This window comes from Ostrea edulis, chromosome 6, assembly GCF_947568905.1.
Source record: "Ostrea edulis chromosome 6, xbOstEdul1.1, whole genome shotgun sequence".
NCBI lineage: Eukaryota > Metazoa > Mollusca > Bivalvia > Ostreida > Ostreidae > Ostrea > Ostrea edulis.
Window position 1 is genome coordinate 63,517,559 of NC_079169.1, and position 14,809 is coordinate 63,532,367.

At 35.5% G+C, this 14,809-nt stretch overlaps 2 protein-coding genes across 5 annotated transcripts in view; one reads left to right on the plus strand and one right to left on the minus strand.

Annotated features, from left to right (window-relative positions):
* LOC125683122 (gigasin-2-like) overlaps window positions 1-14,809 on the plus strand; it is a 56,841-nt gene that overhangs the window by 22,056 nt on the left and 19,976 nt on the right. For 2 of the 4 annotated variants that reach the window (XM_056140370.1, XM_056140369.1), the window contains exon 3: window positions 7,725-7,803. The exons of the other annotated variants lie outside the window; for them this stretch is intronic. The gene's annotated coding sequence lies outside the window, so the exon portion shown is untranslated. The remainder of the gene's footprint in view (window positions 1-7,724; window positions 7,804-14,809) is intronic. 4 annotated transcript variants of the gene reach the window in all.
* LOC125683121 (EGF-like domain-containing protein 2) lies at window positions 1,776-14,797 on the minus strand. The gene is made up of 10 exons (XM_048923941.2): window positions 14,701-14,797; window positions 12,642-12,690; window positions 5,704-5,823; window positions 5,367-5,486; window positions 3,948-4,153; window positions 3,506-3,609; window positions 2,822-2,967; window positions 2,643-2,733; window positions 2,261-2,432; window positions 1,776-2,111 (listed from the first exon to the last, which is right to left on the minus strand). The coding sequence occupies exons 2-10, from the start codon at window positions 12,685-12,687 to the stop codon at window positions 2,028-2,030; spliced, it is 1,089 nt and encodes a 362-aa protein (XP_048779898.1). The 5' UTR covers window positions 12,688-12,690; window positions 14,701-14,797; the 3' UTR covers window positions 1,776-2,027.

Genomic DNA, 14,809 nt, shown 5'->3' on the forward strand with positions numbered 1-14,809 from the left:
CAGTTGATATTTTAGAATGAAAATTAATAAGAGGCAGGTCCAACCCTATCAATTTTAAATGAACCCACTTTAATACGCCATATCCTTTTATACAAAATCATAGATCTTCAAGTCTTGAAATTGTGTCTTGGAATGAATGCTAATTAATGTAGTTGTTATCTCTCTATCGATATACCATAAAGTAAGAGTAACCAATCTAGTTAATTTTGAGTCGTCGTACCTCTTTGTTTAATTGACATTAGGTTAATGAAGTGCTGGGTTACGAGTAGAGGTTTAAGTCCTGGATTTAAACGACAAGGTGGCGGACACTTTTTTCGTAGATTGCATGTACAAGTCAAATAGTCGATTGTTGCAGTCTACTTTCCCACTTGATCGGTAAGCGAACGGTGAACATACGCAGAGCGAGCGGTGAGCGAACACAGAACGCGAATGGAGCGCAAACGAGAACCGTGAGCGAACAATGAAAGGAAGATGTACGATGTCTCGTATGTTTTCCTTACCTTGTACTTGTTTAATAATCAGGTAAGGAAAGAAATATTTGTATTTAATCAATAAAATTTGTAGTGCCAATATCACCAGACTACATTAAAATTTTGTGAACACTTCCCAGAACAAGTAAATAAATAAAGACGCATTTAATGTCGTGAGAAATATGACACATTTGTACTGTACATGCACTTTGCAAAATTATGCCTTTACGTTTCTTACGAGATATACATTTATTCTAACGATGTTGAATATTTCCTGTATAACGAAAGGAATTGTTAGCATATGATAAACCAAACAGCAATCAATATGAAGAAAAATATTTAATGGATAATTCAAGAAATTGCTTAGCATCTTTAACGCCGATTATTCAAAATTGATCACATCCAATGTCAAGATCTGGCGCGTAGTCAATCCCCTGTAACTTATCATAACATTTATACCTGCAGTTTAACTGCATTATCTAATAATATTTCAAAGCCTTGTTTTGATTAGTCAAAAGTACCTTTCATGTATTTTCTATTTTACTTAATACAAAGTGAACAAAAAACATTGACTGAGCTCACATATGGTAAGGTTATTTAATGAGGGAAATATCACTCATTACTTACAATCAGATATTATATTTTTTAAAAAAATATGTTTTCGATGATTGAAAAAAAAAAACCCACTACATGTATCTGATAAATCACGGAACCAGTCCTCTGGAATATCAACTGTGAACTATTCAAAGAAAACTTCAGTCCACTGAGCAATATCTTACATTGAAAGATTCTAAATTTCATAAATCCGATACCAGAGATACTTTGTAGTTCAAAATCACATTTCCGATGTAATATGAAAAATTCTTGCGGTCCCTTTTTTAAAGAAAATATTTTGTCCTCGTTATAAAGATCGATGCTTTCATTTTGGTGTTCGGAATGACAAAAGATCTAACGCTGAACGAACGGTGAACTCGAGCGATTTGGTGAGCGTAGAGCACATGGACAGGGAATGGTGAACGCACGGTGAACGAACCGGAAAATGGGAAGGGGGTTGTAGATAGATTAAAGATATACAGAGAAAGAAAGTATCAGTCCTCTTCCTAATAAATAAATGAACATGTATCGAAAGACACACGAGATAGTGTTGAACAGTAGGGTATTTAATATTGTGTATGAAAAATCATATGATAAAAATACTAAATTCAGTATAACATTATATAAACGGTTTCACCGCATCTTCAAATTCATTCACATAAATGAAGAGAACTTATCAAAGTCTACCAGTTTTACTTTGATTAACCAACGTTTTTGTAGTGTATTTTATTAGTATTCAGAATTCAACATAGAATAATCTAGTTTTGAATTGACATTGGCACATTCAAACATCACGGACATGAAATAATACAGATAGTGTTGCTTAACATAAAACTATCCGTTGCTATGCCTTTTTCAGATGGTTATTTTTGAATTGTTTGCGCTTATATAATTGATTTAATCACCCGGATTTTCTAGCATCGCAACACTGACAGAGTTTTTCGAAAAGCACATAAAATACGTTTATACAACTTCGATCGGATTTATAACGTCCTTAAATGGTGCGCTCGCCGGGATCTGGATAGGGCCTGGTGAATTGCAGGATTTCTGAATAACAGAAAAGAATATTACAAAAGAGATGAAGCCATTAAATCAAAACATAATAGATAACCATAAAAAAAGAGTAAGGAACAACCCACCTGTTCAATAATACTACATGTAAAAATGTCTATTTTTTTGTCTTTTAAGAAACTGACCTCGTAACATTTTCTCCTGCACAGCTTTACACGATAATCAAGGTACAGAGGTTCGCCATCCACTAAAAAGAAACCTTTCATTTCCACGCGTCCAAGCCATTTCATATTCAGCTCGAATGGTACATTTGAAGGAGTAAACCCCAAAAGGCCGACAGCCGATTCTATAGGACATCTAAAATTTACGAGTAAAGTAACAATTTGATGAGAAAACAAGCCGTATATCGACCATTTTGAGTTCTAGTAAATCAAGTAACATGGGGTTACATCGGCGAGTTATCTAGAACGTCATTCTATAACCATAGAGAAACGTTTTCTGGTGAAGAAAGAAAAATCATTCAAAAACTAAAATACATGTGTATATTCATAATTTAAAATGACTTACTCGTCCTCAATCAGTTTGATAGATTTCACCTGGTTGGTCTGTCTATCGAGACTGTAAGCCTCCAGATACCTTACACGTGCACCTGTGGCCTCTGAAATGAAAACGAGTTTTATAGTAAGTATGGGAAAAAAAACAGAGCTGGATGTTTTAATGTTAATGGTCCCCCTTGCAGTATTTACCTGGGAACTTCTCGGTGGACTCCGCTAGAACGTAGAATGCATCGTTTCTTGGGACTTGCATCAAAGGTCGCTCGTTGGAGTCCACGACTTTAATTGACACAGGATTCATATCTTTCGTGACGTCAACAGGGTTTTCGCCGATACGTCTGAAAAGCAATGTTAAGATGATGGGTAGTTTTTCGGGATAGGATAGAATAGTATAACTTATATACAAATACTAATGGACAATACATGAAGTAGTATATAAACTGTTACATCACTTGAGATAGCAAAGAATATGTCTTACCTTGCTTCATAGACACATTTGACGTTGTGTACGGTGTCTGATGTTGTCTTACCTTGCTTCATAGTCACATTTGACGTTGTGTACGGTGTCTGATGCTGTTTTACCTTGCTTCATAGACACATTTGACGTTATATACAGTGTCTGATGTCTTACCTTGCTTCATAGACACATTTGACTTTGTATACAGTGTCTTATTTTGTCTTACCTTGCTTCATAGACACATTTGACGTTGTGTAGACACATTTGACGTTGTGTAGACACATTTGACGTTGTGTACGGTGTCTGATGTTGTCTTACCTGGCTTCATAGACACATTTGACGTTGTGTACGGTGTCTGATGCCGTTTTACCTTGCTTCACAGACACATTTGACGTTATATACAGTGTCTGATGTCTTACCTTGCTTCATAGACACATTTGACGCTGTGTACGGTGTCTGACATACTGAATAATCCCTTGGTATGTGCAGTTGCGACCTCCACTTCATAAGTTGTATCTCCTGTCTGTAAACAATATGTTAAAAGATATTGGAGTAAAACTCACGATTTATTTCTTCCTAAAATCATGCAAAATAAACGGACAAACGCCCTTTCACAATTACAGCACAGCTTTCATGTGATTACAGTGAAACTTGTTTAGTAAAGAACAATTTACTCTCGCACTCCTTTTTCTGACATTGTGATCTACAGTAACGATGCCATGTTTTTATCACTTTCTACCTGTATATGATACTGTGATCTACAGTAATGATGCCATGTATTTCTCACTTTCTACCTGTATATGCACATCAAAGCTTTTGAAAATCATGACGTAACTTTAAAGAAACGTCTAAATGCTATACCTCTGCATTTTCTGTTTTCCTCAAAGCACAAGGTGAAATTGCAAGATGTGGCACTTCTAATTCATACATCTTATATCCTGGGATGTTGGTGAACATTTCTCTAAGTTTACAGCCAAACATGCTTTGCTTCAGAAACATTTCGCCGTTAAAGTTGACGGGTCGGTATGCTTTGATCTTCATTGACGACATTCCACATTCAGCGCTCACTATATGTAATACGTATATTAATTGTTACAAAATAAAGAATAACAAATATTGTTATGTCCACGCGTAATAGTTCCTATGTATTTCTTTAAAATGGGTTTAATATACTGGAACTGTTTATCACTGTTTGGTATAGATATAATTCACTTGATAGGGGTTACTAAAACCAACGTTTGGATCATGTACATGTAGTATTATCACAAGTTACTATTGACTGGCGTTTCGGCATGTTGGACCTGAGTACAGCGTCCTGGGCAACAATTTGTATTGTTATACACTTTCATTTTTTTCCCATGTAAGACTAATACAATTTAAAACCAACATTTCAACTGTTAAATCAACTCTCACACTCGTGGTCTATTGACTGGTCAGCAGTTTTATTAGATCTGACGAAGAACAGAAACATCAATTTGAGCCTACGGCTTCGGGCAACAGATCCATTCTCCTGTCAAACAAAACAGCTGTTGTCCTCGGACGTAGTCAATAACTGTATACTGACTCAAATAGAGTCAATAACTTTTTAAAAATGTTCTTTATAAAAAATGATACACTGGTAGTCTATATATGAATATGGACATAATTCTTTAGGAACTTACAAAAACGCATTGGTGCAAATCCATAATGTTTTACTGGGAATAAAATGAAAATTTTCTACAAGAATTTTTTTCATCGCGATATTTTTAACTTTTCATTCGACTGGTAGATGTACTCAATATAAAGGTCAGATTGTACGTGAGAGAGGGCAGTGGATACATTGTAGGACTTGCTATTGAGGCGTACGAATTTTATTCCTGATTAGAACTATCAATATCTCCAATATACTATCAATGCGTCAATATTACTATCTCAAAACCACTCGGAAATAAATATTTTACATACACTATAGTCTGCCATCTCTCTCTCTCTCTCTCTCTCTCTCTCTCTCTCTCTCTCTCTCTCAATATAAATCTATTACATTTCTTTAACCAATCCTTTAGCCAAAAAAAAATTCACATCGAATATTTGGGTTGTTTTTTTTAAATAGAGGTAAACATGAGACATGTGATTTTTTACAGATTAAGGTTACGCCTAGTACCATACCCATCCCGATTGGAATGACCTTGACAGAGAAATATACACACATGACGTCACAACTATTTATAGAATCTATGAAAAGGCAAATGTGTCTTTTGAATTAACATTTTAAACTGTATAAATATCAGCAGCTGTACTTACGAACAGGCACCTCACACTTTGTCCCTATGTAGTCTTCTGGGCAGAAACAACTGATCCCATTGAAACAAACCCCTTTATTCAGACAGGTGGCTCTGCGCTCTGACAGTGGCGTGACAGTCGCTGAAATGGAGTTATTGATTTAGAAATTATATGTATTAAAATGTATTTCTAAATATTAAAATTCAAAATATCTTGTAAGTCTGATTGACTACTAGTTAAGAGATAGCAGATAAAATGTTTCCTTTTATTTGAACTGTGAAAAAATGAAGTCGGCAAAATATATTTAAATTTTGACGAACATTATCATGCAATAAAATTATGGATTGCAGAATCCTACCTGAGTCCAGTCCGCAATCGTATTCCTTAAAACCCGGAGGACATTTACAACGACCGAAGTAATCGCACGCCCCTCCGTTTTTACAGTCGTATCCGGTATTGAGACAATTGTACCCCAAACCTGCAATGAAGAGCGTCATTTGAGAAACGTGAAACAAAAACATTAAATGCATATAGAATAGCGTTACTAATCACATGACAAAACTTTTGTTTATATACTTGGTTCGTTTGACAGTACCATTTAGGTAAACAAGAATGTGTTCGGAAACTTACATTGAGTTTTAATTGCTTATAGTTATACCATGACATTCCTGCACATGGGACTCGGTAAATGATATAACATTTCCAAAATTTCGGCTTGACCATCACTGAAAAGACATTATTTGTCGAAATGCACATCTGGTGCATCAAAATTGGTACTGTATAAGTTTTACATTACGACTCCTGGCTCGATGCCTGCTGGTGGACTTTTAGTCCCCGAGTGTCTCCACAGCCCAGTAGCCAAGTACTTCGTTACTAGCTTGAAAATACGGATGTTTATTTAATTGCTGAGATAAAATTTAGAAATTTATTTATAAATTAAGGATTATCTCCCTCAGGTATAGCTCTTATCCTTGGACGAATTTGGCTCCAGTTTTTGGCACTCTAGTTTTCCTTTTAGGTCTTACAAGTTTATTGGTATTTCGAATTTCCAAAATTTCGGCTTGAGCATAACTGAAGAGACATTATTTGTCGAAATGCGCATCTGGTGCATCAAAATGGGTACCGTATAAGTTTTACATAGACTAGTGTGCGTGAAATGAAAAATAAAATGAATATCTTTTTAATATTTAGCTGGATAACTACGTGTGTGAAATTTCCCCACTATTTATCTGTAGATCGTGAGTTCTAGTCTAGTAGGGTTTCAATTTTTCTCGGGTGACTTACTACTTAAACAGGAGTTTTAAATAGATAAGTCCAAAATCTTTAATTTCTAAATATTATTCCACAATTTTTGGTACACGAATCAATTTATGTACGCGTTGTTTGAGGCATGTTTCAAACAAGTTCTGGATGACATGTCATGTGCTCTTTGAGGCCTAGTTCGATCATCAACTATACTAACTAGAGTTAAACAATAGTACGATCGAACTGCCTATGGTCGAAACCGGAAGGGGTGTTACTGCGCATGTCTGGTCTAACAAACAGCAACCTTTGCTTACATTCTCTACCCAGAGTTCCGTGCGCTCCTCGCACTACACCTCTGTCAATGCTTTTTACAGAAATTTTGTAAAAGTTTCTAATATCCAACATTTATGTTTTCGACTAAATATGTAGTTATGCTATGAAATGTTTTTGGTGCAATTAAATTGATGCTTACTGTAAACTGTTTAAAATCGCCGTTTTCTGATCCTAAATTTGGAACTACTTCGTAATATGCGTATGAATGTAGGACATCCACGTGTTGAAGATTTGAATGTAAACATGGAATCAAAAGTAAGAAAGGCCATAAAAATACGATAAAACTTGTGAAATAAGAGAAAAACAGCTAAATGGTAAATATGTACTTATTAAAGTGCCAGTGGGCTATGAAAAGAGCCTGATGTCATCACCTGTTACCAGAACTTTTAAATGGAAAGGAAACCGAGAATTATTGTTTATATCATGTGATTATATTGTCACGTGATTCCAAGCGTTGACAGGGGTGTATGTGAAGCTTGCGTAACGCATCTGGTGAGAGAATGCCTTTGCTTACAGAATGGCTAAACCAGACATGCGCACTGAAGGTCCGGAAGCAAGCTAAGCATACGCAATTAAGTTTCGGAAGTCAACCAGGCATCTACTATGGTTAATGATCGAACTAAGCCTGATAAAGGTGTTCTGGGATAAATGGACTACTGTGATTTCGAAGATTAAACGAGCCTACGAAACATTGTATCAGGAGTGAAGAGTCAAATGTGGAACTGGTATTCTGTTAATACACCATCTACATACAATGTATATTTCACTAGTATGTTCACCCCGAATTCCTTCTACTTCCAGCGTCTTTCTGATCGACCGGAACGGAAGGAGCTATTTGCAAGATAAAGACTGTCATTTAAGTTGAACAAGAACCCGGAAGGTAAACAGTTATCTGCGCTATTCTTCTGCGGAACATATTTTCAAATGTCTTACGTTTATACAGAGGAATGGGATGAGGAAAAATACAATGAATTATTGGACAAACGTTATAACTTTTTTAAAAAAAAACCCACAAGAATGATTTGGAAACACATATGCCCCTTGCGTGGCAATATTGAAAAAGATCAACATTATATTCAGAATTGTCTGTAGTGATACTAGTCAAGGGAAACCATAGTGGTAAGTTTGAAGTCTCAAGATACTGAGCAGACAATTCCAAATAACCCATCCGTGGGGGTCCAGGTTAGAATAGGTTCCAAGTATCCCTTGCTTGTCGTAAGAGGCGACTAAATGGGATGTTCCGTCGGAAAAGACCGCACAAACCGAGGCCTCGTGTCATAGCAGGTGTGGCACGATAAGATCCCTCCCTGCTCAATACCGTAAGGGCCAAGCATAGGCTAAATTTTGCAGCCCTTCACCGGCAATGGTGACGTCTCCATATGATTGAAAAATTCTCGAGTGGGACGTTGAACAGTATACAACCAACCAACCCAAAGTAAACTAGGAAATGGACAGATTGGAAGGTTTATGAGTGATCGTGAAATTAACTGAACCAAGTGACTGGTTTGTGACAGTACATGTACTTACGGTTGCAAAAAGGAATGATGGTGTTTGTACGTGTACATGGTTATACTTGAAACGCCTTAATAAAGAAGTGAAAAGCGATCATTACATGCTACCAAACTTAGATGATATCAGCCCTAAACTGTCAAACAAAATTCCTTTCCAAGATTGATTCAAAGAGTGGGGTCTACAATATTGCGTTGGAAAAGGAAAGCTACAAAATCTCCACATTCATTATACCGTTTGGTCACTATCTTTTAGAATTACGTCAACACCAGAAATCTATCAGAGATGCACAAGTCAGTTGTTGTTTGCACTTGATGGAGGCAGTGTTATTATTGATGATGTCATCATTTATGGTGAGTCAGTGGAAGAACAAGATTTGAGACTCAATACTGAACAGAGTTGCAGAGAATGTGAAATTGAACATGAGCATGAGTGCCGTAAAGACAAAATCGGGTACTTTTGTCGTATGTTATCTATGCAGGCATTCAATCAAGTCCAGAGGGAATCCAAGCAATCCAACAACTTTGGCCACTTATCAGCATAAAAGAAATCCGTCTCATTATAGGCGTAATTCTTAAAGCTATACAAGCCGTAACTGACAGCAAATAAATTGAAAAATGAAAGAACAAATATCGAACATATTTATGATTGGATATATATCTTCACAGAATCAGAGCGAATCTGAAGCAATAAACCCGTGAAATCAGCAGAAAATGTCGATCCATGTATCATTGTCATAGTGTAAGTAATTTCTGCTCGTAATCTCCGATGTGCATTGATCTCGGAGGCCACCAGTTCGGAAAAAAGCGAAAGAGAGGCACTGAGCACGTGCCAGATTTACACAATTTAACCTGTCAATTTTATAAAAAAAAATTCACTATCAACATTTCATTTGAGTGGCACATTTGCATAATTATTACTTTCTTACACTTATAGTACTTCTTGTCATTCATGAAACGATGTAATATTTTAAAACAAACGACACGTGTAGTTACTCACGTCAGTTTCCGTGTTTGTAAATGATCTCGGTCTCAGCAACCCGATTATGTTCGGCAATCATCGTTCCTATGTCCGGTTTATACGAAACGTTCGTTGTAGGCATGCTCTCAAACAATATCCCTTTGTTTATTTTGCTGAATTTTTCCTCAGATCTTGGGGATTATAAATAGTTATACCGATAAGTGTTATTTGGTGCATAATTGGATAGTTGAAAAAATACCGTCAGTTACAGCTTGTATTGCTTTAACTTGGATGTTTCATGCCGAACCTTTCTACTTAGCTCCGCTGAACAGCTTGCTGAGATCTGATTCTACTTGGGAGTGGAACAAGTTGCAGGGGAAAACATTTATGCAAATCAAAAAGCTAGTGAAAAGGGCACCCATGTTGGTATTTTATGCCACGAAAAGACCTACTATTGTAAGTCCAGATGCTATTAGCTTTGGGGTCGGCGCTGCATTATATAAGATCATAGGCCCCTCTCCTACGCTTCAGGGACTTTGTCAGCAAAACAGACCAAAAAAAAAAAAAATGTTTGGCAGCGGTGAGAAATTTGATCGAGGACTCTTCATTTTCCTTTCTTTCTGAACACATGGCACTTGTGCCATTAATTTACACACAGGATCTCGAAAAGCTGCTGATGAGATTTTTGCGCTACAACGCAATTGCTGAATACTAGCCTGGAAAACAGTTGGTGTCAGATACTCAATCTTGGATTCCATTGACGGAAAATCTTCAGAGGGTGTTAAATCCTACAGAGACAGGGTTTTGGAAACCAAATCTATGTTGGATAGAAGGCATGAGAAAAATATGTCAACAGACAAATTCTGATCTAGTGCTGAAATACATCTTGAAGTATGTCAAATCAGGGTGGCCGTCAAGGTAAAGTGCTATCTACTCAGGAGTCGAACCGTATTCTTGCCTCGAAACGAAATTTCTGTCAGTGATGCTATCAGGGCCGTAAATTAACCTTCAATTTGGAGGAGGCAGGAAATTAGGCGGGGGTCTGCACATTTTGTGCACACTGAACACGTTTCGTGCAAAATCCTTGATTCTAGGGCCTTCTAAGATGTTACTTGACTAACTCATTCTAAAAGAAAGATTTGGAATGCTTTTTAATGGAGGTATCATGTTCTTAGTTATTGGAAACAACATAAATTCTAATGAACTTTAAATTTTAATTATTTTTTGGCTCAAACGTTGGAGGAGGCAGCTGCCTCCTCCGCCTCCATGTAATTTACGGCCCTGGCTATTCTATTCTATCGAGATAAAATCGATTGATGTTCTGAACGACGCACCCTTAATCACAACTTCTCGGGTATTTCCGGCAAGCTAGGAAACGGTACCTCGAATTTATTTCGTACGAAAGCTGTACAAAATGGACGCTTGTAAATATTATGTGGGGCATTATTATGGGGATAACCCCATGAGGATCCGGGTTAGAATAGGTCCTCAGTACCCCTTACTTGTCGTAAGAGGCGACTAAATGGGGCGGTCCTTCGGACGAGACCGCAAAAACCGAGGTCACGTGTCACACCAGGTGTGACACGATAAAGATCCCTCCCTGCACAAAGGCTGTAAGTGCTGAGCATAAGCCTAAATTTTGCAGCCGCGCCGAGCATAGGCCAAAATACCGGTAATGGTGACGTCTCTATATGAGTGAAAGATTCTCGAGCGTGACGTTAAACAATATTCAATCAATCAATAATATGGGGATTTCTTATAGTTTCCAGCAAATATTTATTTTTGAAAAAATAATAATTATCTTTTATCGTTGTATTTTGATTGGATTTTAAAATGGATGTTAACTGTTACACATTCGAGATTGTGTTTTCACTTGCCGGAATGTGCGATTGGACGCGCCCCTCTTTTTTGTTAATAAACCTGTTCCGGATTAAATGGATTTGAAATGTTTTGCGATGTTGTATCAGCCAATGAAACACATATATATCTACTTTCCATCCTTGTCAGTTATTGATTGTACTAGGACCTCCTGTAACTTATTAAATGAGGCAAAACCAAACGGTATAAGATACGAAAACAGCTGCACTCTTCAATTTTCTCCATCAAAAACGTTGATCACGTGATAATGGTGTAAGGATTCGCTGAAAAAGAATCCCGAGGGAACGTAATGAATATTAGCCATGCGAAAAAAATAGTTGACCATGTATGTTCCATTATCTTGTTATAATTCCTCTTAATTTTAAACTATTGGATGATTTCAGGAAATAACTTTTACAACAAATTCTTATCAGTTTTTAAGTTATACTTGTGAATTATATGTCATTTATTGGACATTGATTCTTGATGTCAAGTGAGATATATTTCTTAAAACAAACATAAAAGCACCTGAATAAGATTGATGGTGTATTTATTTCAACTATATCAATGCAGTAAATCAAACACTTTCCCATAAGTTTGATATATAATATAAGAGTTATACTGAATAAGTATGAATTAAATATAAAGATCTTTCATCTTCACTACTTTTGGGCGAGGCAAAATGCAAATTCTATCACTGTCGTTTCAAATATGAAAAACACCTGCATGACGTCACATTCCTTTGTTAAGCATTACAGACAACAGCATATATAAGCAGCTTATACTAGAAGTGAACTTCTTGATCATACAAAGATTGCAAAAATGAAATCAATGGCATCCCAGAGACAGTTTGTACGCATTGTTCATGAAAACTGCAGAAAATTATTTCATATTTTTTTCCAATTTTTTTTTTAAAGAATACATGTAGACCTTGGGAATCGTTTGAAATTCAAAAAACTTCACCAAGGAGGTTCAGCGAAATTGGACAAAACAGGATTTAATTCTCGAAGTCACATGTACCTTGCTTATTCAAGCATGACGCTTTTTATAATATGTTAAAGTTATGAGTTTTTATTCCTCCCTCAATGTTGGCATTAACAAAATAAAAACTGCGTGCATTTTATGCAATGGATGTAATTAATTAAGGTTAATGCCGTTTGCACAAAATGTTACTTTAAATGGATATACATGTATTGTGGTTTACACATTTTAAAACTATAACGTATATGGAGAACGCAAATTTGGGGGGGGGGGGTAGTCAAAGATATCAAAATTGTAACAAATAACACCTTTTTAAAAAGAAAATTCAACCAAAGGGAGGGTGTGTGTGTACCCCCCCCCCCCACCCCATTATATCCGCCACTGATTATAGTTAAATGCATTATTACTTACCGTAACCGACAACTGACAGTAAAATCAACGGAAGGAAAGGTGACATTGTCTAAAACAATAAAGAATACATATCAAAAAAGACATGTTAATGAATTTGAAATTATCTAAAACTATAATGAACGTGAATGTATATATAATTGATGTTATTTAAGAATCATAGTCATGAACTAAGAATGGTTATGTAATGAAAAGATAGAGAAGGAAACTTTGTCTTTTAATTCATTTGTACATGTTGTAGTTGTCACTCTCCCTATTAACATAATAAGAAAAGTTGTGTGCCAAGAGAAAATCGTGAGGCGATATTTAACAAGGTAACCAAAATAATTCCATATGTCAAAAGCTGTGTACTTTATGTCAAAAAAAAGGCCAAAAAGATTTAAGATCTAAAATGTTAAAGTTTGCAAATAATGAACCCTCGTTTTAGTTTTACATGTATTGAATGACATTATTTTACTTCAGGAATTTTAAAATTCTATAACTGGTTAAACTCGTGTCATACCAATAACAAAACGAGACACAAACGTCATCAATTATAAAAAACGGAGTCATATCGCTTTATTGTAAAAATGAATTGTATGCATTAGACATCAAGTTAGCAAAAAATACACTGTGAAATTTGCATCAGCATGCACAATTAAAGAAGTAATTCTGATGGAAATAAAATTCAACCATAAATAGCCTTTTCAAAGTATGATTTCTACACAGATTTTCGGTTTTAAAGTTTAAGTATGATAAAAACTGTTTTGATTAATTAAACAGCAGCTGCCTTTTCAATTAGCCTAACCAGTTAGTTGTCATGCAGGTATATTCGTGACACGTCATTTATTTTAACAAATATATAACACCTTGTTGGAACAATCAGCTTATCTCACATATTATATTCAGTCTACATGTTTATGGACCGCAAAATCAGTTGATCTCTTTTCAGTAGTAGAATTAGAGAATTGTTGTGTGAAGACCAAAATAGCTATTATCCCATTACTCAACTACAATTCCTAAAACAGCAATACATATTGTTTTAGAATGGAAAAGATAATTTTAACGAAATAACTCGGGTTGTACAATATTATCTGCAGATTCTCAATGAACTTGTGCAAAGTTATGGGTCTAACATTAATTTTACAAAAACAATGTATAATATCGATAGATAAAGTGCAATACCCATTTCTTACCATATCCTTGACATTGCATATCTTTATGCATGAATGAAACAACACCCTTTTTGTACGTGTTATCTAAAAAGAGTTTTTAGAATTTGGAATTAATTAACCGTAAAACTTTTCCTACATGTATGTTGAGTAAATAAACATATTCTTCTAAAAAGAATTATAATTACAAATATTGCAAAAGGATTAGGTGAAACCTACAGGTAAAAGGTAGGAACAATAAACAGAGATATTTTTCAAACGACACGTAGATATTGATCAATCTGAGTAGATATGACCTTAAAACCAGAGGCTCCATGTCACGATTGGCACTGACACGATAAAGAACCCTCACTGCTACGACCTTACGTGCCATGTGCATACACCAAAATTTGTGGCACTTCACACAAAAAAAAACTTGTGACGTCCCTACATGAGTGAAAAATTCTCAAATGAAATGGTGAAACTAGCGAAAAATGATCAGTCCCTGGTAAAACAATATACAAACAAGACATAATTGTTCTAAAATTAATATCAGTAAAAATCAAACAACTATAGTTTGTCATTAATGATACATTATTTGTACGGTCTTTGATGATATATGTCTTATAGATTTGATGATCAAACTTTTCATTTAAAAAATCCAAATGCCACTAATTTCCAAAGTCTTATAATACATACATGCATATGGTACAGTTAAACTGTGCGTTTAACAATCTAGGGTTTAACACACCATCTTTATATATCAATAACCATGTAGCAGAGAACTCGTCGAAGAATAAGAATTATATACTTAATATGTTTCTCAATTTCAAAGGTAATGGATATCAATTTTACACAAATAAACATTAACCCGCCGACTACCTGCAAAATTATTATTAGTAGTAATTAAAGCATATAGGATTACTACTTACTGGTGCTTAGGTTCCTCTGGAGTTCTCGGAGCATCCAAAATGGCTAATGAATTTCATTACGGCTCATTTGCATATTTAGAATTAACAATGCCCTTGTGGTTGAAGTTTT

Coding starts and splice junctions, on each gene's coding strand:
- LOC125683121 (XM_048923941.2), bottom strand. CDS start 12,687: ATGTCACCTTTCCTTCCGTTGATTTTACTGTCAGTTGTCGGTTACG. Junction 2,968..3,505: donor AAATGTGTCTATGAAGCAAG/GTAAGACATCAG, acceptor ATTGCTTTTCAG/ACGTATCGGCGAAAACCCTG. Junction 2,112..2,260: donor GCAGGAGAAAATGTTACGAG/GTCAGTTTCTTA, acceptor TCTGTTATTCAG/AAATCCTGCAATTCACCAGG.